This window comes from Heliconius melpomene, chromosome 19 (assembly GCF_056956725.1).
Source record: "Heliconius melpomene rosina isolate 202511_hmr_F chromosome 19, ASM5695672v1, whole genome shotgun sequence".
NCBI classification, from domain to species: domain Eukaryota; kingdom Metazoa; phylum Arthropoda; class Insecta; order Lepidoptera; family Nymphalidae; genus Heliconius; species Heliconius melpomene.
This window is the reverse complement of record NC_140407.1, coordinates 14978341-15002677: the sequence shown is the minus strand read 5'-3', so window position 1 is coordinate 15002677 and position 24337 is coordinate 14978341. Positions and strand designations below refer to the sequence as shown.

At 32.8% G+C, this 24337-nt stretch overlaps 1 protein-coding gene across 2 annotated transcripts in view; it reads right to left on the bottom strand.

Annotated features, from left to right (window-relative positions):
- The window catches only part of LOC146529000 (kinesin-like protein CG14535), a 311360-nt gene that overhangs the window by 192291 nt on the left and 94732 nt on the right, over positions 1 to 24337 (bottom strand). For both annotated transcript variants that reach the window (XM_085203831.1, XM_085203832.1), the window contains exon 3: positions 21822 to 21894. In XM_085203831.1, the coding sequence (XP_085059957.1) occupies positions 21822 to 21894 (73 nt within the window). The remainder of the gene's footprint in view (positions 1 to 21821; positions 21895 to 24337) is intronic.

Genomic DNA, 24337 nt, shown 5'->3' with positions numbered 1-24337 from the left:
TAATATTATATAGCCTATAGCACTTCTGAAGAATGCAGCTTTCATACAAAACAAAAACAAAGTAAATCGATCCAGTAGATCCAGAGATCTTAGCGTTCAAACAAACAAACAAACAAACAAACAAACAAACAAACAAATAAACAAACAAACAAACAAACAAACAAACAAACTCTTCCGCTTTATTATATTAGTATAGAAGTATAGACAACTGGAAGCTTGAAGAAAAATATTTATACTTTAACATCCATCATTTTCAAAATTTTAAAAAAACAACCATACCTCCAAACAATTTTCTCACAACCAATTTCAAAATAAAAGCTTTCAAAATTTATTCTATTCCAAAGTATTGTATTACATTATATGCATAATCCGATATAATGATGCATCGGCGCTGCTAAGGGAATGTCCCTCGGTTATTTGTCAAGGAAACAAGAATTAATCTTCCGTCTTCGAACCCACGACCCCTATAGTGAACATTTTATTCACTGCACCCCGTTGTTTTCGCCCCCGGTTGTCGACACAAAGATAAATATTTTGGGAAGTATACAAAACTACATAAATTGTTTTGATACTATATATTTTTTTATTGAACCTGATTATGTCTATAAATTTTAATTAATATATAATTATAATTTTATCGATAAAGAAAAATAATATAGTCACTTCAGAAAATATTATATTAATATGACAAAAAAAACCAAATGACTGAAAAGTTGGTGCAGCCACAGCGTCTTGAATCGGTTGTGAATTCGACGCTCATAACTCAACACGCAATGCCCCGAAAATAAGGCGGAGAGTGGAGAACGGAAAATACATTCCGTAGAATATAAATTCACAAAATTTTGATATACAATTAAATAGACGTGCAGCGGCGTTAGGTTTCGCTACTGTCTACATTACTATATTCAATAGTTACGTAAAAAAAATACTCAACAATCCCAACAACCGTGTGTATTTTCTTTAAGAAATCACCCTCTTTCTCCTCTTAGCTGCAATTTTTAAGTGATTTCCTTTATTACTAAGCACGGACATGAAAAAACCAATATGAAAAATCCATAGTGAAAAGTGCAGCTTTACGAGCGAGTTTTATTGTGTAATGAAAGGTGAATGATTAAAACGCTTCCTTTTACGTGTTCCAAACGTATAAAAGCTCTAGATACGACCGGCTTGAGTAGTTTCTTCTTTAATAATTAAGATTTTTGTTGTGGACAGAGAGAAGAGTGACGCAGCAACAAGTTCTCTACTTTCTGTTTACATTTTTTTAGCAGACGCTATATCCGGCGTATAATAGAGTAGGCACAGGGAACTTGTGATTCTAGGGCTAAGTCTCTCCGTTTCCATTAAGACACTTCCGCTTCCCACTTTCAGCCCAATTCTGAAGGCATTGCGTGTTGAAAGGCGAAACTCAACGCCGCAATTAGCGCGCCTCGATACCATCTTCTATATATATAAAATCGAAAGGTCACTCACTCATCACGAAATCTCAGAAACTACAAGTGCTAGGAATCTCAAATTTTGCATAGGAGTTACTTATAGGACGTAGGTGCTCGCTAAGACGGGAATTTGCAATATTCGACTTCTAAGGGGTTGTTTTTGGGGTCGAAAGTTTGTATGAAACTTCGTTACTACAAATGCTAGGAGTCTCAAATTTTGCATAGACGTCACTAGGACGTAGTAGTCATGGAGACAGAAATTAATAATAACATAGTTCACGCGGGTGAAACCACGAGCGGGCCGCTAGTATTACATATTACTTAGATAGAATTGTTTGTGCTACATATGGCATTTTTTGGCAGTATTTTTATTTAAATTTGTGAATTAAAATAATTTTTTTTTAATCTAAAGTTACAGTCACTTTGGTTTAAAATAATTGCATATAATGATATATATATGACATAATATTTATATATTATAATTATTTTTTATCTATTCTATTAGGAAATACATCATCCTCTATACATTTTGAAGTATGAACTTTATGATCAATTTGATGTAACCGTTATGAGCTATTTCGTGTATTTTACGATTATTTTAGTGGAGATGCCTTCGAGATGACATTTTTATTATAATAACTTTGTATCCCCATTTCGGATATAGTGACAAACAAACATACATACATATACAAGATGAGAGCTTGTGCGGAACCAAACACCGCGCATAGTCGAATAAAGCTACCATTTTACCGATAATGTTTCAGAATTTCATATAACTTGGACTTTCTCCATCAACTCTCTCTCTCTGCTCGTTTTTTGCCGTATGTTATTCCACACTAAGGAACGGGTTCGAGTCCCGCTACGTACAATTCTTTATTTACCTTTCCTAAAAATATGTTTAAGTAGGACTGTTCACAAAAATACGTTGTATATAGTTGTTGTGATATTACAGAGAGCCTCTTATCCTGTCTGGCAGGCTTAAGCCGGGATTGCGAATGTTAAGACGCAACTTTAGACAATGCTATTTCATTTTTGTTGGTGTAAAGAGATAATGCTTTAAGGATTTTTATATACTTTAATTTTTTTATTAAGACAGCGTAGTTTAGTGTGTTTCAGAATGCGGTAGGTGTAGGTTCGATTTCTAACCAGAAATGACTTTATACTGCTATTTTTCGAATTTAGGCTTAAATGGAGGATGGAGTGTCGTAACACTTAGTTCTTTCTACCTTGTTATATGGCAGATTTATTTATTGTCCCTATAAGGGTTCCATTTTTTTGCAAAACGAAATCCTAAAGCAGAATATAAGGTATATTCTGTACAACCCCCACAATTAGTCAGACACATTCCCAAATACCAAAAGCCATCAAACATAAATAACAAGATTCTAAGAACAAAAGTTCCACTTCGAAGAACAAATCTCAATATCGTGATAAACATATTAGCACCCTACTTCACCCCCTAATCTCCTAAACCTCTCACCCATCAATTACCACTATATGTAGTTTTTGCTGAATCGTCGTTATAATAACAATAAGATTCGTATGAGATCAATATGAGATTGGAAGGAAAAATAGATGAAATATATAAGATATAGACTTATATATTTTTTTAACTTCATGCTATATCCCGCACACAGCAGGGTAGGCAGAGGGAACCTAGAAATCTAGTGTTAAAAGACTCTGTTCCCATTAAGGCTCTTCCATTCCCCACTTTCCTCATATTATTAAATATATTACATATTATTGTAACCTCTCAAACACATTCTGATCAGCTCATCGTCAAACCTACCTAGTTCCTAATTAATATAAATAGACACAAATCAATTATGCCTCGACGTCTCGAGCTGGATGGAGCTTCATTAGACAATAGTCTGTGTTTACTCAGTTCACGTATTAGATACATTATTATTTAAGTAATTTAAAATAGTTGAAATCCGGCTATAAATAGTTTTTTTCTTCACGCTGTATCCCGCATATACCGGGTAGAGTGAACCTAGTTTTAAGAAACTCTGGAACTGTGATGTGGTGTGGTTTACGAGTGGGAAATAAATAAATTAATGTAACTCGATCGCTTCAGTAAAAAATCAGAGATAATAAGAAAAATATCTTATTTAATATTCTTATACAAAGATCACTTTTGTCTTAGAGTTGTCATATAATTTTTACCATCAGAAGGTAATTAGTAGGACAGAGGGTCTGTTTTAGTTGGAAGGAAGTTCGTAATAAGTGAGAAATGATAAATGATAGCTAATGGCGAGGGGAGACTTATATTGGCTATGGAAAATTATATTATTCAATTAATTAGACTCAAATAGGTATTACTTTGAAAGATATGATTTTTTTGGATTTTTTCTTACTTGATAAATAGTACTAGAATTAAGTGTCTCCTGAAATGGCAGAGTAGGCCAGTACCTCCACTTAATTCTGAGGCAATGCATGTTTGGTGACGGTCCTTAATGCTGTGCTTGTATCCAGCGAGTAACGAAAGTAACTTAAATATAATCTGCCCCCCTAGTTAAGGTTAAGTACAACTCCTTTACAAAATTGTACCACTGCGCCATAATGACCCTAGGGTATTATGGTTTTTTTTCCACACATAGCAGGATACCATTATTACTACAGGTCTTACTTATGGCTGGCGGAGATCAACGCCGCGCTTTGCCTCGATAACGGAACGAAGGAAGGAACATAATAAATATTTAATTTTATGAATGGACATACAACCTGTCCAGTCTATAGCATACAAGCCTAAATATTATAGTTATATAGAGATATCAAATCTTGTTAACGCCAGATAAAATATAAGAGTTCCTGTCATAACAAATCAACGTCAAACACACGCTAAGTTATAATTGCTAACAATCAACAAGATAAACTGCTTAATTAAACACTGTCACAGTTTAAACACTCAAAGAATGAGGGGTTAGTCCTCGCATACCAGATACTATTTAGAATTATGGTAAAAACGTAACCCTTCGAAAATATAAATGTTAAAATAGAAGTAAAATTGAATGAATAATATTATTAGTGGTTATTGGGTCTTCTGTCTGAAGTAGGTAGGAAGTCTGGAGTAGGTTGAAATAGTTCTAGGTGAAATTATTTATACAGTGGCTATAAATAATTTCACAAGAAATTCAATTAGTCTACATTTTTTTTTCCAGCATATAATATCAGGGTAAGTAGACTGAACCTGGCAACTTAGTATAAGACACTCCGTTACCATTGTGCTCGTCATAATGGTAACGGAGTGCCTTAGTTTAAAATGTTTTTTTTATGTAAATAATTAAAAAATAGTTTTCTCAGAACGTGATGACACATAACCGAATTAGTAAAGTGATTTGTCATTACAAATGACTTGGTGGTGCTCTAGTGAAATTCCCACGATTTAAAAAAACATCGATTGTGGCCCCATTTATAACAAAAACAAATATGCTACCTTTTAGTTTCAGTCATAATTCAGGATAGACGTGGCATTATTTTTTTATCCGTATAAATTAAATGTGTTACGTATTGAATAACGGAATTTAACACCGTTTTTGTTTAACCAAATATTGGTAATCAGATTTGTTTAGGTTCACGCTGTATCCCGCATATATTGATGTTAGCAATGGAAACTCAGTGTTCCACTGCGTTTAAGTTGCGAATCTTAATGCCGCGCTTTGCCTTGTTTCCAGAGCGATAGAAAAGAAAATATTAATTAATTAATTCCTCCAAATAGGGTTCCCAAAAAACATCCATCGTATTTATCCGCCTCATATTCAATCATTACCTATTTTCACAAATGGTAATCAAATCCACGACCACCTCAAGCTTGCGAACTTTAAATAATCTCAGTATACAACATTAAACTACTGCATGTTACCAAGCTACCGACATACCAAGTAAGAGAGGAGGGCGGAGGAACGTTAACTCGATAACTCCCCTAAGATTTATTCATCCATCGCGTTAACCGGCCAAATTGAAAAATTATGTGCCGACGTCTTAATCTCAATGAGAAAACGAGACTGTGATAAATAGTTCAAGTGTTTATACGTATGGGGTGGTTTATTTAATGAAATTTTATGGTTTTTTTTTTAAAATAAAAACTAAATCAACTACTATTCTATTCTTTAATATATTATATTATCCTAGAAATACTCAATATTGCTTTTAGTGAAGCATTGCAACTCTAATACGAACTAATAGTCAGATTATACTCATTAGTCGAAAGTAGAAACCTTTGACGTGAACTTTTTAAAGGAAATAAATATTTTATGTTAGTAACATGTTCATTCGTTATCCTGGTGCTCTGACCTTAATCAGTATTCGTCCTTTTTAAATGCCGCAAATGCGAATGTTGTGAGTTCGTTTCCTACTCAGGGGAACCAAATATTTTTTTTTTATTTACTCGCTTCGAAATTGTAATTTATAGGAAATTGCATCTCAACGTCATACTTTTTCTTGCCATATAAACAAAAATATTTAGATTCTCTGTATTAAAATACAAGCCTCCAAGTTAATTTCCTTTTTAAAATAATTCGTTTATCGTACTGACACTTAAAAATAACTAAACTAACCAAATATTAAAACATATACACTGTTCATTTCACATATATTTTATACTAGTGCTTCACTTCACCTTAAATCCTAATTTCATTTTATAAGTTTACTAAATTTCATAGTTTAAAAGGCAATTACCGTCAGTTTAGATATAACTGACGTTTCACAAAGGTCCGGTACAAAGCTTGAACTATTCGGGCATGAATATTTTAGTTTTTGGAAAGGTCAGATTAAAGTTACACAGAGATTTTATTACCTAGATTGTAAATTTAGTTTAAATTTCTAATTAATTACTGTTCTGCTACTTACTGTTGACTTAGCTATATAATATTTAATACTTAATTTTTTCTCGGTTTAGTAACAAGACAAATCACGGCGTTGAGTTCCGCCACTTAACACACAATGTCATGAAAATCCGGATAAAATTAGGGAACAGAGGGTTTTAACACTAGATTCCCTTTTTCTATTGTGCTACATGAGGTGTAGGATACGCCGTGAAGCTATCTCATGTCAAGAACAGTGATGATGTACGACTTATAATTAGGCTTAGTAAATTTAGTAGGTATTAGACTAATCGTGGACATTATTATATCAATATTTGAAATAATTTAAAGTTTTCTATAATTTGGTCAATATTACCACAAAAATAAAACAGAAAAGTTGTTTTGGATGAACGCACTAATCTTGGGTGCGTAAGGATTATTCTAATACATTTTTTTTTAAATTCTAATATTGAATTAAAAAAAGCTTTTTGTATGGGATAGTTTAATAACCGAGTAAGGCTTTATGTGACATGTCGATCGTATAATGTCGTCAATCCTAAAGTTCCCATCCGAGAGAAAAAGTTAAAAATAGGGCATTTAAAAAAAATGTCGTGCGTACAACAGTTAACAATCTTAGTATAAAGATTCTGCTTAGAACTCTATGTTATTCCAAAAAAAATGAAATAAATCACAAATTCTACTAAAATATAAACTTACAAAATTTATACGGAACAATAATTAAATTTAAACATAATCTCGAACTCTGAGTAATGAAAGATAAAAAATTGTTCGTAAGGCGTGTCGTCAGAAATTGCAGCTTAACAAATCATAGTGAGACGACGGGGGCCTAGATTGTATTAGACGCCGCGCCGGGTGCAAGAGAAATAAATTCAGGTTTTACTTCCCTTACTATCAGTGCTATATTCTATTTTTTTCTTCTTTAATGTAGAGAAAAATTCATAGAATATATCAATTAAACTGTGATAACATGATTATGGTGGATTTAAATAGAAGCTTTTAGGCCCTTATGGCGCAGTGGCACAGCATGTTACTGTAAACGTGGTTCCGGATCGAAATCCCACTTGGAAGAATGCGTTATATTTTTATTTTTTCGTTCTGTTAACAAGATAAAAGCGCTCAAAGTGAAAAGCCAAATGACTTAAAAATTAGATACCCTCTGCCTACCACGTACCATGCCAGATGCAGGATACAGCTTACTTCGATTACTTAAAGGTATTTTTATCAGGACGTCGTAGCACAGGGACACAGTGGGAACGTGATGGGTTGTGGGTTCGATTCTTATTCGTCGAAATGAAATATTTAATATTTTTATATCTTTGCTATGGTGTCGAGGCAAAATACGGCATTGAATTTTGCCTCTGAACACACAATGCCTCTAGAGTTCCAGAAAATGGGGAACGGAGTGTCTTAACACTAGGTTTTCTCCGTCTACCCTGCTGTGTGCGGGATACAGCGTGATTCTGTTTTTTTTTTCCTTTTCCTTTCACTCTAATACAGTGGTAAGGGAACAAACCCTCGAATAAATTTACCGCAGGGCGCAGGGCTGTAGACTTTGCACTCGAGTGGACCGCGATATTAACAAGTAACCTATCATCACTATCTGGTAAATGAGCGGTTTTGCAAAATATATCTTATCTCCTAAGAAATAAGAATCATAATGTTATGGAAAAATGGGCATGATGTTTAGTATCGTTTCAGGCTTCTTTGTGAAATTATTTGGCATTATAAATGTTTGTTAAGCGATAGTGTCGTATATTCCGTGTAATTTTCGATAATTTTGACGATGTTCTTTTTAGCTTAACGCTGTATCCTGCTCATAATATTTCTCACTTCTCAAAAATGGAGAAAATAGTGAGCACTCTCTCTTACAAATATAAAATACGAATACATTATGCATATCTTTTTGTCTTATATAATTAAAATTCTTATTTAAAACGTTACTAACTTTCCTATTAAAAGGAATTAGTTCAAATTTAAAAAAAATCTATAATGAAGTCAAATAACATTCAAAACGTCCCCACATCCAAATGATCGAGCACAAAAACGTATCAAATCAATCTATCGCAGGTGCTATAGAAACATGGGGTATTATACCAGGGCTGGATCAATGGAATATTAATTGGTTTTAAAGAGCTCCAGGATAATCCCAATAAATGGACAGGGTCCACGGGGGCTTTCTGTTTGCGCTTTAGAAAGTAAGTACTATTACTTTCACTTTGTTAAACTTAAAGTTTGTTACTTATTGAAGTTTGTGATAAGAAAATGTTTTATTTTCTATAATAATAAAAAATAACAGCTTTACGCTGTGTCCTGTAAGTATTAAAGTACGCAGAAATTTTCCGAGGTATTTTCATACTTAATAGAGCGAGAAAATAATTCTTACTAATAATTCAATCAAGTGGGAACCAAAAGTGCCTTTGTGCCATGGCGGCCTCATTTCCAAATGAATATATATACTTCTTTTTCCTTTTTTCACCCAAAAACAGATAATCATCATTCATCATCATTATTAAAACGTGTAAAAAAGTGTAAAACCAAAAAAGCCAAAATTCCAATACATTAAAGGCGAAATAAAAACAATACATGCATAAAAGCGTTTACAAAAATGAAATTTTCAATTACACACTCGGAAAGAGCAAAAAGCTGTTGGAATTAATCAATTATAATCGACCTCATTCAAGTATCATCGAGATATAAATCGCTTTGGGCGGGCGGTCACGGCCGGATTGCCCGGAAAAATGCCTCTGCGTGCACAAACGATCACTAATGAAAACATCATATTTTTTTTTTATTTCACGCATTTCACGTGTTTGTTTGTTGGGGACATTACTTGGCTTTTAATTTTTTTATTTTTTTTGTGGATGTTAAAAAAATATTATTACTTCTTTAGTAATATACGGCAAAATATATTAGAAAGTTATCAGGGGTACAATCGTTGCTTGTAGAAATTCTTATATTTAAATTATCTTAATTTTCCTTCTTAATTAAAATAATACGCGGCGTTAAGTTTCGCCGCTTAACTTGTTATATCCAGGTATGGGGCATCATCATTAGTTTAATTTTGTAGGCGTAGGCCTATCCTGCAAGGCAAAAAAGAATATGACGTAATATTTTAAAATATTAATACCACTAAGTTTATATTAAATGTGCCCTTTGGGGTAAATATAATAGATATTTTTGTAGATCAACAAAATTTTATTTTTACATATGAATATTTATTTCCATTTCTTCGCTCCGGACAACAAGACAAAACGCGGCCTTAACTTCATCCACTCAACTCGTAACATCTCGAAAATTTGGCAGTCCTTAGGAAACGGAGTGTCTTAGCACTAGACAACCTTACCTTGAAAAAAATATACTACATAAACCCGTATATCCTCACTGACTTACCACAGCGTACGCACGGCACAGTTACCCTTACAATATAATCGCGGGCACCTGTCGCCGACGCCGCACCACTCCATCCCTCAATGTCCGCCGCTACACGAACAGTCAGCACTGCCATCGATGTTTTTATTTATCACGTGTACGTAGCGTAGGAGACGACATGAAACTGTTTTGAATTTCATTTGTTTTTTGTGTGAAAGTCCTTTTGTTTCAGAATGTGGATATGAATTTTTAAAGTAATGTTTAATATTATTGTTTGTTTCTTTTTGTAGCGTAGTGAAGAGTGTGCCTTTACACGCAACAGGCTTTTATGCTTATTTGTGTGGATAGTTACATTTCAGAATATTTTATTTTATTGGCAGCATCAGATTTCAAGATTAGTATATAAAAATTGTATTGAATGTCTGATGGAAGATGGATATTTAAAGGGCAGATCTAAATTGTATAATATTTATTTCGAAATAAACGAAGAATTAAGAACAGAACTTAATAAATATCAATATCACAAAAACTTTTAATTTATATTCTTTTACACAATAACTCGAACACACTCTCTGTATTTAACCCCATATTTACGTCATACGTGCTATTACCTCAAAGGCCCGAATTAAAAATAAGTTATTTTTGGCTAGCGGTCGATCAAACGCGAAGTACAAATTAATTGGTACTGCGTGGCGTCGCAGACACGTTTCCAATCTACTCGTAATCCATACTTTGGCCACATCCTCCACAAGCAGCTTTGACATAGCGGGAAAAATCAATCATATATAAGAAAACAATATTACACAATTTAACTAGAGTTGAGAAGAAAAAAAAGTAGCTAATGCTATATATATTTATTTTTATTTACTACATTAATATATTAAGAAGAAGTTAACTTGAATTTAAATTTGTCAAAGTGGTTTTTATTCACCCTTCAAAGCTAAACAATAATATTATGTTTTTTTAAGTGACAATGAAAAAGCAGTAGTATCCTAAATAAACAAGTAGGGCTTTGACGGTTGACCTACGACGTCTTCTTAAGAGATACTTTAAAAACAATTTCAGATGCAACATAAAAAAATTTAAATACTAGGTATTTTTTTTAATGAAACAATTAACATAAACACAAAAAAAATATGACTACTTGTAAATTTGATCGAGCTGTTAATTTATATAGGCTATGTTCAAAATTATTTATAAGTACAGGTACAAGTTGTATACATTTTTACCCTTCACAGGACGGATATATGGGGCCTTCGCTTTCCTATAATGTATATAAGTGATAAAAAATATTATTATAAGAGACCATTTAGCATAGATAGAAGCATATTTATATATGATGGAAAAGCGATCGGTAAGAGGTAGGGAGAGACCTCGGTTGAGCTTCGAAAACCTAGTATTAGAGGTACTGGAGGAAAGTCACTTAAAAAAGCACGAGGACCCCCCAGAGGGCACGTATGACGAGGTTGATGACAGTAGACGAGGCTAAAGGGCTATGTAGAGACCTTAGAATTTGGCACTCCGTTCTCTTTGACTAACTCGCTAGGGATACAGAGTGAAGCTAAGTTAAGTTGTGTGCCGTCGCGGCGCAGTGGTTTAATGTTCTACTATAGCCGTTTCAACGACGCAAATGCAGTAATAGAAAAATAACATAGTGTATGACAGTCTATTTTTAAAGAAATACAATAAATAAAGTGAATATTATAATTTTCGTAGGTGGAATCGAGCTACCCACAACTAGCTTTTACTACGATAGTATCTCTTAATTTCATATCCTTATATTATAAGTTAAAATGAAATAGAATGACGTAGCATTACAAATAAAAATAAACCTATTATAACAATCTTAAACTGCTTTTTTTTATACTAGAAAGGCTTACAATATTTTATTTGTTAACAAATGACTGGGCGTTTTGAAAAGCACCTGAGACCAAATTAAGTGTACACGCACTACAAGGAAACATACATCCAATCTGTCCGTGAATACTTCCCCTACAGACGCAGTACAGAAATTATTATTTTACTATAGATACAAACACGGCTTCGCCCGCTTAAGCTTAAAGTTATGCTTAAGACAAATTATACAAAATCATAATATAACTTGATGCTTATGTTTAAATCTTATGTACATGTAATATTGCTGTAAAGTTTTATCTAAATTCGTTCAGTGGTTTTTATGCAAAACTGTACCAACATCCAATTCAATCAAAAAATAAAAAAAGAACCATCCAATCTCCAATGAAAATATTTAATATTTAATTTCCTCGAGTAGGAATCGAATCCAGAACCGTAGTGTTTACACGTTTGTGTCCAACGCCACGACGGCGTCTGAATAATAATAATTATTATTAATTATATTAAATAGAATATTACGTAATACATAACAACAACAATAAATTAAACTAAACAGCGCCTACAATTCACCAAACACTAAACACTAGTGTAAACAAGTGACGACGCGTGAGTGATTCAACCGCCGCGTAAAGCACCTGAGGCTCAATTAAATATCTCAGCTGAGGGGTTACGGGATATACTGGATTATAAATGTTTATATTTTTAAAGGGTTCCTTTTAAATATACTTAATATTATTGTAATAGAGATCGAAGATATATTTAAGACCGTCGTCAGTGGCACAGCCAAAAATAATGAATATATAAACATATATATGAATTTTAAGTTTCTATTATTAAAATTACTTGATTATACCGAAAGTAAGATTTTTTCCGAAATGCCTCAAAATACGGCAAAAAAAGAGTAATATTACGAAAACTACGATCAACGTCTTCATTTAGATCCTTACAAAACAAGGAATGATTCTTAAGCAGTCATTCTCCGCGCAAGACTCAAGACAAGACAGTTCTTTTTTTTTTGCCATTTGAAACACGAACATAATGAGCTTGCTTGTAAAAAGAAACACGAAACTACACAATTTTTCTATTACACTTGCATTTTTAGAGAAGAATTTATCTTCACATTTTACAAAACGAATCTTCTCACTAACTAATGGTCACATCTTCCAATCTACGGAACATTTTTTTATATTTACTTTGCGGGTTAAACTAATAATAAGGAGAAAGAGAGTGATTCAATTGCAAGATTGATAGACTTCGTACTCTAATTAAACTCTTATATTATCTACAATAACATAAATGAATATCATTTTTCTTCAGAAAACTTCTTCAGAAAACGATGAAAATGTTTTGATTCAAAATTTACTTCAATCAAAATATTTTCATTGTTTTCTTTATATTTTTTTTATAATTTCCAGGATTAAAAATACAGAAAAGTATGAACATATAACCATATCCTATCTTAATCCTTAAAAAAACACTCATCCTCCAGCCATTACCACATATCTCCTAAACAAAGAAAATCCACTACAGAAAGAATTATGTAAAGAATACTCCACGCGCGCCGCCATCTTGTGCATCATTACACATATTTACGAACAGAGATTAATTTGAAACTGAAGAGGACTCGAATTGAAACTAACATCGATGTAGCGGGTTCAAAACCAAAACAGAGATCAAAGCGACAATGCGGGAGGGTGCATTTTGTCTGTTACAGATATATGAGTTACTGGATGACCTGGTATGTAATTATTGTTGTCAGTATTTATCATGGATGTTATATTTACTTATTTTTGGATAACTTAAACGATTTTTTAATATTTATTACGAAAATTTCTTCATTATTTGTATTTTTCAATTGTTTTCATTTAATTGTCAAAAAGTTGATTTACGATACTAGTCTGGTATTATCACGAAATCCGATGAAAATCGGAGTAGCAAGTCTCTTGCAAAACGGAAAGAACTATAAATTAATACAGACCCATAGTAGTGTTACATTATTCTAATATGGCGTTTGTGGGGGTTATGATGGTTGTGGGGTTGATTCTGACTCAGGAATAAATTGCTTAATGTTTTCTATTTCTTTCCTCTGGAAAAATACAAAGCACGGCGTTGAGTTTAATCACTCAATACGCAACATTTCCAAGATTCAGTGGAATGTGGCGAACGGAATGAAGAAAAAAAAAAAGAATATTTAGTCATATCTAGCAAAACTACCGCGGCAGCTCTAATAAGTGCGGTGGATACAACGTACGTCATTACGCCACGAGACGCAACACGTCGAGCCGACGAACACTTTGTATCAGCAATATCGGTTTTTCATGACACCTTCCGAATATGGCTTCCGATTTGCCTTTCTATATTTTTAACCTTTGTAAAGTGTTAGAAAAGAAAATACTTTTTTAGAAAACGTATCTATATTTGTTAAAAAATCGTAATATTCCAATTATTAAACTAACACTTAACCATAAGATAACTCTATTTACGAATTACCGTCAATAGTTCACAAGTAGCTAACTGACAGGCCGTAACTGCTTCTCATCTACTGACACCATCAAGATTTCAAATGTAAATTGTTTTGAAATGTGTCACCTCAAGGAACATTTCCTTGTATTCTGTTATGTCAATAAACAGAGCCCTTTGATACTAATATTATATACATTTTATTTATTTTAAGAAATAAACAACCTATAATGGTTATAATTAAAAAATATAGGAAATCTGCTATCGTTGTTTAGAATTACATCTTGTTATCAGAAAATCTACTACCGTGTTTATCAGATGATCAATGAAATATTTTCGTAGAATGAACCTTAGAAACCTGCTAAGAAAACACAAACTTATATATATTTATTTCTATTTTGTAATTATTTATACAAATTATTAATACATTGTCATATAGTAGCTTAATAAAAACATTACTTGGCAGTTCAAATTTCACTATTTTGCGATTTTCATAGAAAATGATCGAAAGTTATCGAATAAGATTAATCTATATATTTGTTTGTTTTTTAACAATTAACTTAAGTCAAACTCTATCAAATAGTTCCCATTACCCATCTCACATCCTTCTCAAAAAATAATCAGTTCCTTAAAGCATTAACATCTAAGTTTTCTATATTTATTTCTCTACATTTGACTCAGAAATGTCACCTCAGGGCGCTGTTACAGTAGAATTGCTAAGCAGATGCAAAATGCAACTGCATCGTCGATCCACCTTGTTAGGAATAGGGGACCATACATATGTTGTCTATTGTATCATTATTCTAAGTTACTTTTGACTAATACTGTTTTGTTTTTACCTAAAAATAGATAAATATTGTGGTAGTTTTAAGGGAAAAAAATATCGTATTTATGAATATGGGTAGAAGGCGATGCTATACAATATTTTAGTATAAATAGTTTTTTTTTGTAATGATCTACATACGACTTCCATTATGTATTGGAATTTAGAAATTCTTGTTTTTTTTAATCATTTGACTGTCAACTCTTGAATTTAGACCTGTTCCTTAGAGTATCAACTGGTCACGTCTTCCTTTGCCAGCCACTTTCTTTAAATCATCTCTCCACTGCAGGGCGTCCTGCGCTTGCCGTGTGGTCTCCACTCTAAAATGTGTCGCTTCGTCAGCTCTAGGTACATTTGGACAAAAGGGCCAGTTTCACTTCAGCCAGGTGGTTTTACGCGACTTAGATATAACTTTTGATTAGATATTTTTTGTAGTTTGTTATAAAGTTCATATATAAAAAGTGTATAGTGGTGTAGTGCATATCTCCCATAAAAAGTGACTGAAATAATTACTTAAACAATACTTAGATATGTGTTCCAGCAAGTCACTAAACGAGTGGAAAAAAAAACAATTTCCCGATAAATCCTTGTAAAAACCACTAAATCACAATTTCCACTAAACTCCAAGGTGCAAACTCCGAACAAAGTTGGTCAGAGATTCAAATATTTCCAACAAAGGCGTTCTGCATCAATTTGTCTGAGAGTCGTTAAAATTATTTCCCCTTATTAATTTTTGCCCCCGCGTCCTAAGGCCGGAAACACGTTGTTATAGTCAAATTTACGATATTGATAGATGTTCTATCGATTTTTGGGGGAATGCGGCGAACGTGGCGCAAATTGTGGCAATTCCATACTTGGGAAATGTATGGGAATTTGTGCAAAAAAAATCTCTGATCATTTGCGGTTTGACGTGTAATGAAAGAACACGACCATATTAGTTTTCTAGGGCTTGTACGGCTTTGGTTTCAGAAATAACTACTAGATATAAAAAAAAATGTTTGTTTATAGCTGCACACTTCGGCTTCACGCTGTAGCCTGCATATAGCAGTGTAAGTAGAGGGAAACTGTGCCTAATTTCCGGGATATTGCGTGTTTAGTGGCATTGTTTGCTAAGTATTTTGTTACCAGTGCGAGGAACTATAAATGATTCATTCCTTCTAGTGAGAAGCGAACCCGCGTACGACCGTCGCGTTAACAGTCAATCTCACACAGATCAGATTTCAAACTTTTTTTTTCCTAATAAGGCTCGGAACCATAACCATCATCTGAGCCATACCCTATTCCATTGTTATACTATATGTAATAACCTTAGTTTCTATATCAAAGGGTTTATATAACGCTAAAACGTTTAATATTAAAGTGTATAATTAGTCCATCAGCCGCTAGTACAAGAATACCTCGCGCCTTTGATGTGCATAACTTAAAATCCTCTTGACTAAGTTATTATCTGACTTTGTTCCTAACACCACTTAAAAGATGGAGACACGTTTTAATACATATTTCGTTAATATAAATTTAAGTAAATATTGCATTTCCTCCAGTGGGGATCGAACCCACAACCAGTCGCGTGCTACACTTAATGCCTCTGGGCACAACTGGCGAGCTTAATGGTGTATCCCGCACATAGCAGAGTAGGCAGAATTAACCTGCGAATCCATTGTTAAAACACTATTTTCGAAAATGGACACGTCCATGTGTCTTTTCGAAGGTCAACCGAGATCTCCCCCTACCTCTCTTACCTCTCACTTTTTCTTTATAAATCTATAATAACTAAACCTAAAAGATAAATAAATCAATGTCAATATGTTTTTTCATACGATAGGTACGCAAGTCCTCGTCGATCTTGAAAATATTGCAAAAGTTTAATATAACCTAATAACTAAAGTAATAAATACACTCCAGGAAAGTTAGAATATTACCTCTTACATATAATACGAGGCTACTTTAATATCGAGGCACTTCAACAGGTAATTTCAAACGAAAATATTGTAGGAAAATTTTTGTGAGTAATCTCAGTAGAGATTTTTTTTTAAATAATTAAGTGTTGTCCAGGCTATTACAGCGTAGGGAAGCTTTTGATTGTAAACGTAAAGATTGTGGATTCGATTCTCACTTGGGGGAACAAATTATTCTAGAAGTACTGATAAGAAATATTCAGAGGAAGAAAACATTGATCCTGTAACGTGATTTAAATAAGATTTTATAGTTTTTATTTTTTTAATAACCTAGTGATAAATCACTTCGTCTATCAGTGTCTGCAATTTAAAAAAAAAGCTAATTTTTACATTCCACGTAAAATATAGTATAGATTTTGTCTTTATTAGTGAGAATGATTTTATTATACTATATTTGTATAATTTTCTTGCTTCAGCGAGTAAAGCTAGGCGTTAGGTTACGCTCCATAGAGACCTTATGTGTAATGCTATAAAATTTTCTTGCAACGTGGCGAACCTAACCCTACACCGTGTCTATTCTAACCGGAACCTCTAATTACGCTATTGTATCTACTTAGAATAGCTTTATAAATATTAAGTAGAATTCGAATCTGTAAACGATACCTTTTATCAGAATTACCTAATTGTACCAAAACAGTATTTCTTTCTATAATTTCAAAGACTCCGTGAAAAAATCACTTCAATAATAAATTATTAAACATTACCCACTCCTACATAAAAACTGCCTCTCAAATGACGCACCTACATACGTACGCTTTCTTTTATATGAAAATTTAAAGTAAAACGTCATGATGATCATTCTTAGTACACATAAATCATACTCCAAGTCGATTTACACTGCCTGTATATTCCTTTCGAGATTTTTACACCCTCTGGCAGCTCTACACCCCTACTATAAGTTTTGAAAGCCTATTAAGGTATTATTTATATTTTATAATATAATAAATAGTTTTATGCAATAAAATAACGTGTGATTTTTAAAAAAACTTATATAGAATATATAAAATACTTACGTTAAGACTAAGAAAGTTAAATTTTGGAATGTAGGTAGATTAAGTAATGTTAAGAGATGATTTCATAAAATTCCTTTTAGTAACTGGAAAAAACGGGATTTCTGGTAATCTTACCTCTTTAATTTCACACAAATAAAGTTGCGGGAGACGACTTGTATGTAGAGCATACGCAATGCACATCAACACGCAAAATCGGTAAATAGCCAAAAAATGAACAATTAAATAACATCTCTCTTGTAGGGAACATTACTTATTCTAAATTAATATTATTACATTTACTAAAATCATCCGCACGCAGCGCATTGGAACAATTCAAACCTGTTCCGAGTTTTTTTGCTATGCGTGTCGTAGGCTGCTAGCTAGCATCGCCACGTTTAAAGAGTCGGCTTCCTGCGATGTCTGGAATGGCTCCGGGAACGCTGGAGCGTAAAGTAGTAAATGTAATAATATTAATTTAGAATAAGTAATGTTCCCTACACTCTATTACACAAAACAGAAAAATAAGTAAAAAAAAAAAAACAAAAAAAGTCACTCAAAACTCACACACACCTCACAAATAGTTCCTCATACAAAGGTAACACCAAGGCTTTACTCCCCCAAGGCAAACTTCCGACACCATTTGAAATTCATTCTTTAAACGTGTGATGTAATAAAAGTAGCGCCGGCGGTACTGCCACTAGGCTGTATGATAAATTATGCACCCCTACATCCAAGATTACTCTACATTAAGGCCCTTTTGATATATTTTTTAAAGGTAAATTGAAGTCAAACGTGAACGAGTGATGCGATATAATTATTTATTTTAGCTCTATGCTATATCCTGTACATAGCAGGATAGACAGAAGGAACCTAGGAACCTAATATTACGTCGACTCCGTTCCCTAAGACACCGATTTTTTCTGCCAAATTTTCAAGACATTACGTTGCGTAGCGGAACTCAACGTCACACGTTGTCTCTTTATCGAAGCTAATAAATATTTAATTTTCTCGAGAGAAAATCGAACCCATAATCATCGCGTTAACATGTAATTGCTGTATTGGGTAATTTTATTTCTTATTAGTCGAATTTGAACCTAACACCATCTGGGACGTCTAAACAAAAAACTCAATTTCAAATATTTTTTTATATATATTGTAACATAATAAATGAAAACTTTCTCTCATTTAATAGATCTCAAGGTAGATTCTCAAACGTATGTGCATTTTATCATTTTCAATGCTTTACGTGCTCACTGTTCTCTACATGACCATCTCTAATGGCTTCTCAATTGAATATCAAATATTTAATAATACTTTTAAAGACAGCATCTAGACTCAGTAAGCAAGTGTCTAGATGCAATGGTTGTGGGTTTGATCCCAACTCGGGCAACTTTATACTTACATAGAAATCAAATATCGGTATGTGATTTTAAAATAACTGTGTTTTTGTTATTTGTGTATTCTAGTAGTACACAAATGAACGTTTATAATATTTTGTTTGTCCGCTCTTATCTCAAGAACAGCTGAACTGGTTTTTATACGACTTTCACTGCAATATACAAAAGAGTTTTTATATATTTTTTTATATGCCTTTATTCATATTTCAAAATCTGGAATACGAAAAATGAAACATTTAGCCGAAATGAGAACTGAACCCAGAACCATCAGAAGTGACAAACAACTACATCACAATCGCTTTGTAGTAAATAATTTAAAACTTCTTCCAATTATGAATACAATTATATTTCCATTAGAATCTCTTCCTTATCTTATTCTTCGCTAAATTATCCAAAGCAAAACACTTTGTACAATCGCCCTCGCAAAACGTTATTTGCTGATTCACCACCGTCTAATATAGAGTATGTGTGTATTATTTAACTTGTATGGGATGACTTGCAAAGGTGTTTTGATTTTATCCTTTTAATTTGATAAACTATTCAGGTTGCTAGCTACCATCTTTATTAATTTACTAATATTATTATAAATAAATTGAACTTATAATATTTTCTATAGACTACACGGCAGCTCACAAACCTATATAATTACCTTGTTAAAACAAAAAAGATCTTTTTAATATTTCACAGTGACTAATTCAAAGAGTAACACTCAGTCTGGACTCCGGCGCCATGAAGACCCCATGTTCCTTACCTATCTGCTGAATCATAATATGCTTACAGAGTATAAATTATCTCAGAACATGCATCCAGGGTGACTATCAATTACTTGTCTTTTGCTAATTTACAACCCTATTTGGTGGTTAATTGCTCGTAAAATTCTATTTATTTAACATAGGTAGATGTCGTAGTTAGTTATGTATGTTTTGAAAGCACTGAAAGGGTTTATTTTTCGCTTTATTTTTTATCTAGCAGGGTATGCAAAGTGACCTTAGTCGAGTCGTAGCGCGGTTCAGCTTCAAATTTAAGCGAAAAAAACTACAACGGAGTATTTTAACACTAGGTTTATCTCTGTCAAAAAATACCGTCACAATTTTCTTGCATGGCAAGGCTGATTGATGTGTTGGAAAAGCATTAAAGTTATGTTTTAACGCTATACATAAAACACATATACTTCAGTTTTTTTCGCACTTATGAAATATTTACTAATAAATCTATTTTACACTTAAAATAGTAAAAGATTGTAGAAGCAATGATAAAACTAGAGCAATGACTTTTAAACATACCGTTAGGTAACAAAGTTTATGAAAAGTGAGAAAGTTTGTTTTTGAAGTAACCCGAAGCCTTAAAAGTAGGCAAATGAAGGAAGTTTTTATCTAAAAAGGTACAAAAATATAAAGGTATTTCCTTATTTTTTGTTTAGATTTTGTACAATTATATTAAGTTTTATTATTATAAACATTTCTAAGGAAGTGACGCTACCTCAACTCATCTAAACTACTCTACGACTTGTAATTAATAAACGGTCGCCAAGAAAATACTCTCATACGGTATGATACCTTAAATGGAAGACAATGGTGGCACCACCATAAGAAATTACCTTTTACACGGTTTAAATTGTTTTACAAGGCTGTCACTGTGGAGTGGCGTAGCATCTGAGAGTGGATTAGATTAGTGATTATGGATTCGAATCTAATTCGAGGACATTGATTATTTTCATTTCCTTGCTCAATACTAAAACAAAATGCAGTCGCCCGATCGAACGTCAAATGACGGCCTTCTCTTTAAAAAAAACCCATGAAAACGCTTCCGTTCATTACTTTTCGTCGAATATTATTGCATTGCGTCTAGAGCGGCGGAGTTCAACGCCGTACTTTGCTTTACTTTAAATATTTAATTTTCTCAAGTAGGAATCGAACCGACAACCTGTAGCGTTTACAGTTAGTTCTACTCTTTAAAACTTCATACATAATTTCATATATTTTAATACAGAAACAGCTTATTAAGCTCAAATAATAACTTGCACTACTGACTACTAAGACGGTAGTATAACTTATGTTCTACAAATATAACATATCCCCACTCCCCCCCACCTCCACGTCCCCCCCAAGTCCACAATATTTGTTATCCGCTACAATCCCTTGAGATAACTATGTTTATTTTCCATCTAATTTGATCCGCTAACTTCGCTAATCCTCTCAAATAATACGTCAAAGTGTAACTTAGTTAGCTACAATGTATGAATACATATCTATAATTCTATACTTAATATTATAAAGCTAAAGAGTATGTTTGGTTGAACGCGCTAACCTCGGGAATATTTTTATGTCGAATACTCTATTTAAAATCTCTCTCTAGTAAAAAAAGTCGCAGTATAGGTCTCTCTATTTTTGCCGCTCAACGTGCAACGTTTCGAATGTGAATCCGTAAAAACTTGGAAATTTGTAATTTGTAAAAAATCCTTAAATACAAAAATACACTGGTAAGATAACTAAATTGAAGCTTCTCACAGTGTAATCTAAACAAAAGTTTAAAAAGATATAAATAAGTACCGTATTCGTGATCAAAATATTGGTATCTATAAATTTGTACCAGATCGCCTAAAAATATTTTTTTTTTTGCAGTAAATACCTATTGTTATTAAACGTAATTTACCCTTTAACATTTACCTCACTTTTTAACCTTTATCCATCACGATATAAAAATTAAATAACTTACCGCATTGAGAGCTTCCATTTCGTAAGGGCTCAGCTTATAGGATGCATCCGATCCAACCAGGCGTAGAGTGGACCTAAAACAAAAAAAATCCTTAAAACTATTTATTTAGATATATTTTAATTTTCAGGTAAAAAAACCAATTTAAGTACTATCGCCTTGAGTACTTGACAATGTATTGAAATGTCAATACTGTATGGCGGAACTCAACCGCGCACTTATTTTATATAAACAAAATATGGAATTAACAAGTCTCAAACAGAGCAAGAGGAACATAATCTATAAAAAGGGAAGTTTAAGATTTTGCAGTCGAGTGAATCCTTGCAACCTTGCAATTTTCCAGTTTAAAGGGTATATATAGTATAGTCTATGAAAGTCAAGAACAATATAAAATTTATTCTTTATATGTTAAGGTGACAACCAATACGCTTTGTTTATTACTAAATCAACCAAAAACTTATTTTTTTAGGAGTAAAACGCTGACGGAGAAATATGACATTTGGCACAATTATAGTTTATGATTATAGAGAGAGTTAAAGTACTATAAATAACAAAATAACTATAACACAAACTACCATAATATTATACGTTTAAGAATAATGTGACATACACGTTGCTATGGCAACGCGTTTTGTAGGCGTCAATTCATTTCGACGTTGAAAGTGAATTGTGCTCTACTGGCACATTCGAAATGTCATAATAGAAAAGCTAAAAAAAAAGGAACAAAAAAATCGAACCTAGAAACGTATGCTTTTAAGGTTTTTTCTTTCATTTGATAAATCAAGATACAATTTTTTATTGCGTTGTTTTCACGCTTTCATTTTGTATCATAAAAAACGCAAAGGCAATAATGGCATACGAGTAATTTTCATCTTTTATACCTTTAATAATTAACACAGTAAATGTTAGTAAGGAAATTTATGAATATGCTACTAGTTGTAAAATCTGTGGTTCTAGTGTGCGCGGGTAAATTATTTTTTGTATCGTGACTTTTTCTGTTTCATATACATATTAAAAGAATTGCAGAAAATCACTTCGTACGCAAAAAAATATGCTCAGATATATAAAGTATTTACTTTTTATAAATCTGAGCCTGGCTCTATTGTCAGACCAGCTCTATAATGTGTTTCATGATGATACAAGTGTTAAAAGTGATTCAAATTCAGATTTTAAGATTTTATTACATATTCACAAGTAGACCTAATAAAAGCGTGTTTAAATATATTATTTATCCCTGACAAAAACAGAGAGGTGTAATAAGTTTGACGTGATTGTATAATGTATGCATGTGTCTGTATGTATGTCTGTAGCATCTTAGCACCTAAACGAATGAACCAATTTTGATTTTTTTTTGTTTGAAAGGTAACATCGTCAATTATATTTTAGCTATGATTCGAGAAAATATAATCAGCTTTGAAGATTATCAGTTCTATACTATTTGTTTGTCACTATATACTTTTTAGCGTTTTATATAATTAATGATTTTTAATTATTTATAAGCTAGTTACTTAAAACGCTCACACTATAGCCCCACCTCGCTCAGGTAAGACAAATACGCTCATTTCCTACGTAGAGCGCCCAAACGTCCGAGCCGACAAATTGCACCGCCGCCGGCTTATTCACGTTTTATATTTACTTGTTGTTTTTTTGTGTAATTTATTACTTATTTGAGAAAATAATTGATTCGCGATTTATATTGGTGGTATTTCTATATAGTAATAGTATGCTAGAGTAAGTCCTGATTATATTTTTGATTGATATTGTCATTTACTTTATAATTTCAAATTGTATCCCGCATATAGGAAGGTAGACAAAAGGAACGTAGATTTAATACATTTTGCATGTTGAGTGGCGGAATTCAACGCCGCGCTTTACTTCATTTTCAGAGCGATAAAATGAAAATGTGAAATAAATAATAATAAGTGGGAATCTCGCGTCTGCAGTCCCACATTGTGCCACTGCCCCACGATGGCCTCAATCTCTTAAGCTATTTCACTTAAAGTCTCCAGAATACAGCCAGCGTGACCTCAGAAGGCGGATGACGGAAAGTTTGCCCGCTAGCTTTATTTACGACGCTTATGCACTAACGAATATAAGTTTTATATAATTTTCCTTTCTTTATCAGATCGTTTGGGAAATGGCTGGTTCTAAATTACAAGTTAATAAAATATTTTTGGAAGGAAACAGTTTAGTTTTATGTTAACAAAAGTTTATTTTTTGTAGTGAAAAAGGGGCATTAAAGAGGATTTTTTTTGTTAGAAAAGGGGAAAAAACTGGATTTTCCTTTTACTTCTTCAAGTCGACACAAACATAGTTGCGGGTGAGTGCTAGTATTATTTGATACTTAGCCATTATGATTTGATCTTATAACAATGGAATATACGAGTAATATATGCATGCTCAACTGTGCCTGAAGGTATTTAAGTATTACAATAAGAAAACTTCGACTATACCTTGGAAATGAACAAGCTATTATTTTAAGATTATACTTTACATTCAACAGAAAGTGGTTAACGGAG